At 47.2% G+C, this 3,855-nt stretch overlaps 1 protein-coding gene across 1 annotated transcript; it reads left to right on the plus strand.

Moving 5' to 3' along the window:
• The first annotated feature begins 626 nt into the window (after window positions 1–626).
• LOC120109994 lies at window positions 627–1,638 on the plus strand. Its single transcript, XM_039123947.1, has 2 exons — window positions 627–1,222; window positions 1,611–1,638. The coding sequence occupies exons 1-2, from the start codon at window positions 627–629 to the stop codon at window positions 1,636–1,638; spliced, it is 624 nt and encodes a 207-aa protein (XP_038979875.1).
• The last annotated feature ends 2,217 nt before the right edge of the window (window positions 1,639–3,855 follow it).

The raw sequence follows: 3,855 nt of genomic DNA on the forward strand, positions 1-3,855 counted from the left end.
TTTGTGATTTGCACTACTGCTTTGTTTAAATTGCATACTTATTATGCCAGGATGATTTTTAGATAAACATGCATGTCAGCTTCTCAAAACCCTGATTTACATGTTTAGTCTACTGGTTGATCCGGTAGGATTATGCAGGATTACTTACTGAGCCGTGTAGCTCACATCTGTTTATGTTTCGTTTTCTTTCAGATCCTCACCAGTGATCGCCATCAGACATGTTTTTATTTTGTTACAGAGCTTCGTATTTTTGGAGAAGCTTATATACTTCTGTACATATGAATAGCCTAGAAGTTCTGTATTTTTGGTTTTCAAACTTGAAGGTTGTACTGCAAACTTTTAATATATATATATAAGGATAAATCCTTTTGGCTACCTGTTACCCTGTATGAGGCTGCGTGCTACTGTGGGCGATAGTCGGCAATAGCACGGCCGTGTCACGGAACCGGATCCGGGGCGTGACATCTAGTGGTATCAGAGCCTTAGGTTAAACAATAGAATAACCATAAAATGCCTAAGGAAAAGGGTAGTTAAGAATGTCACCGTTATAGAAAATGTTATAATATGCTAGTTATCATAACCTCACTTTAAAAAAATTTTGACTGCTAGGTGATCATTAGGAAGATATGGATGACGACCGGAGACCACCCTCCCCGGAGCCCAGCGAGCGGTCAGTTTCCCCGGATACTCCACGGTCTGCAGCAGGTCAGGCAGGCCTAGCCGGAGTGTATCAGCTTATGGCGCAAGTGCTGCAACAGCAGCAGATGATGCAGTTGGCCGCTATGCCATCAGCAGACTCCTGCTATGAGAGGTTCCGCCGACTGAACCCCCCGACCTTTGAGGGTGGGTCTGACCCTATGGCGGCTGAAACATGGATCCGGGAGATAGAAAAGATGTTCCGAGCCCTCCACTTTCCTGATGAGGTGACAGTCTGGCTGGCGACCTCTATGCTGACAGGAAACGCCGAATACTGGTGGACGGCCATGGAGACGGCTTATGCCGTTGACAGACTCACCTGGAGGGACTTTAAGGGGATGTTTTACAATCAATACTTTCCGGACTCAGTGCACCTGGCGAAGCAGAATGAGTTTTTGACACTAACCCAGACTGACCAGATGTCCGTTCTGGAGTACGCCAATAAATTTAACGAACTGGGACGATTTTGCCCCCAGTTCATGGAGGATGAGAGAAGTAAGGTGAACCGGTTTGAGCAGGGATTGAGGTACGGGATTCGGTCCCGAATATCCTCCCATTTATTCTCAAGCTACAAAGATGTACTGGACCGAGCCTTGAAGGTTGAGGCTGACCTGATACGGTCCGGGAGAGAGAGGGAGGACCTGAAGAGGACCCGGTCATCAGGAGCACCGAGTAGTGGGGCTGGAGGCAGCAAGGGGGCTGTGCCCAAGAAGAGACAGAGCAGAGGCTGCCCCACCTGTGGCGGAAACCACAGGGGTACCTGCATGAAGAAGACCGGAGCTTGTTATTCTTGCGGGCAGACAGGACACATCGCCCGCAACTGCCCTAGCCGAAAGAAGGACGAGCCCCGACATACTGCACCAGAGGACCAGAGATCGAGGGGTAACCCTCGGGTTTTCGCACTGACTCGACAGGATGCCAGTGCTAGCGATCAAGTGGTGACAGGTACACTTCTGGTCAACTTGATTCCTGCCCTCATTCTATTTGATTCTGGTTCTACGCATTCTTTCGTGTCGGTTAGCTTTTCCAGACAATTACATAGCACATCTGAGAAATTAGTGGAATCATGGCATGTTGCTACACCCCTTCAGAAAACCGCAATTGTTGACATTAAATATAAAGATTGCATAATTCAGATAGGGGAAAAAGAATTAGAGACAAATCTTTTACAGCTTGACATGCAAGACTTTGATATTATCTTGGGCATGGACTGGATGTCACAGTATCACGCCCACATTGATTGTTACCACAAGAGGGTGGTATTTCGGATACCTGGGGAGCAAGAATTTTTCTTTCAGGGCGATATACCCCTTCAAGATGCTCCTACACTACACTTTATTTCTGCCTTGAAAGCTGGAAAGGCTGTGAGAAAAGGGTGTATGGCCTATCTGGCCTGTGTAATGGATACCCAGAAAGAGACCAAACTGGAAGATATTCCAGTAGTCAGAAAATATCCGGATGTCTTCCCGGAGGAATTACCAGGATTACCCCCAGACCGAGAGATCGAATTCACAATCGACCTCGCACCAGGAGAGGGGCCAGTCTCCAAGGCTCCTTACCGGATGGCCCCTGCTGAGTTAAGGGAATTGAAGGTACAACTACAAGAACTCCTGGATAAAAAGTTCATCCAGCCCAGTGCGTCGCCATGGGGAGCTCCTGTCCTATTTGTGAAAAAGAAAGACGGGAGTATGCGACTATGCATCGATTACCGGGAATTGAACAAGATAACCATAAAGAACAAATATCCCCTACCACGGATCGATGACCTGTTTGATCAGCTGCAAGGCGCCCAGGTCTTCTCCAAGATAGATTTGAGGTCAGGCTACCATCAGCTGAAGATCAAATCTGAGGATGTGCCAAAAACTGCATTTCGAACCAGGTATGGGCATTATGAATTTCTGGTTATGCCTTTTGGACTGACCAATGCCCCGGCTGCATTTATGGACTTGATGAACAGAGTCTTTAAACAATATTTGGATCAGTTCGTGATAGTTTTTATCGATGACATTTTGATATACTCAAAGAGCCGGAAGGAACATGAAGACCATTTGAGGATAGTGCTACAAATCCTTCGAGAGAAGAGGCTGTACGCCAAGCTGAACAAATGTGAGTTCTGGCTGGACAGTGTGGCGTTCCTCGGCCATATAATCTCCAAGGAAGGAGTGTCAGTGGACCCCAAGAAGATAGAAGCGGTGGTGGATTGGCCTCGTCCCACCAACGCCAAGGAAATAAGAAGCTTTTTGGGATTAGCCGGGTATTACCGGCGATTTGTGGAAGGGTTCTCCAAAATAGCTACCCCCTTGACCCAGTTGACTAAGAAACGGGCCAAGTTTATCTGGGACGGCAAGTGTGAGAGGAGCTTCCAGGAGCTTAAACAAAGGTTAGTTTCTGCCCCAATTTTGACATTACCGTCCTTAACTGGAGAATTTACCATCTACAGTGATGCTTCCAAGAACGGGCTAGGCTGTGTGCTGATGCAAGATGGCAAGGTGGTAGCCTATGCCTCGAGACAGCTGAAACCCTATGAACAGAATTACCCGACACACGACCTAGAGTTGGCCGCAGTAGTGTTCGCCTTGAAACTTTGGAGACATTATTTGTATGGCGAACACTGTGATGTGTACACCGACCACAAGAGCCTGAAGTATATATTCACCCAGAAGGAATTGAATATGAGGCAAAGAAGGTGGTTGGAACTCTTGAAGGATTATGACCTGAGTATTAAATACCACCCAGGAAAGGCCAACGTGGTGGCGGATGCCCTAAGCAGAAAGTCAGTTATAAGCTCCGCCGCTTTACTCACCACTCAACCACAGATTCAGAAGGATCTCGATGAAATGCAGGTTGAGGTGGTTACCCAAACTACAAAAATTTTGCTGGCCGCCTTGAGTATACAACCAACCTTGATTGATAGAATAAAGGTTGCCCAGCAGTCTGATGAGCACATTTGTCAGCTCAAGGATGAAGTGGAGAAAGGGTTGCGACCCGAACTCCAAATGCACCCAGATGGCACTCTAAGGTTTGGCCACCGACTGTGTGTACCGGCAAATGTTGACCTAAAAAGGGAAATCATGGAAGAAGCCCACCAATCCCGTTTCTCTATTCATCCAGGCAGTACTAAAATGTACCGGGACCTTCGGGAACATTATTGGTGGAAGG

This window comes from Phoenix dactylifera, chromosome 2 (assembly GCF_009389715.1).
Source record: "Phoenix dactylifera cultivar Barhee BC4 chromosome 2, palm_55x_up_171113_PBpolish2nd_filt_p, whole genome shotgun sequence".
In the NCBI taxonomy this organism is placed as follows: Eukaryota; Viridiplantae; Streptophyta; class Magnoliopsida; order Arecales; family Arecaceae; genus Phoenix; species Phoenix dactylifera.

What these genes read in the sequence shown, in the direction of transcription:
- LOC120109994 (XM_039123947.1), top strand. Translation starts at nt 627, where the DNA reads ATGGATGACGACCGGAGACCACCCTCCCCGGAGCCCAGCGAGCGGTCA. An exon ending in CGGTTTGAGCAGGGATTGAG is followed by an intron (nt 1,223 to 1,610) that starts GTACGGGATTCG and finishes CTGACTCGACAG; the next exon opens with GATGCCAGTGCTAGCGATCA.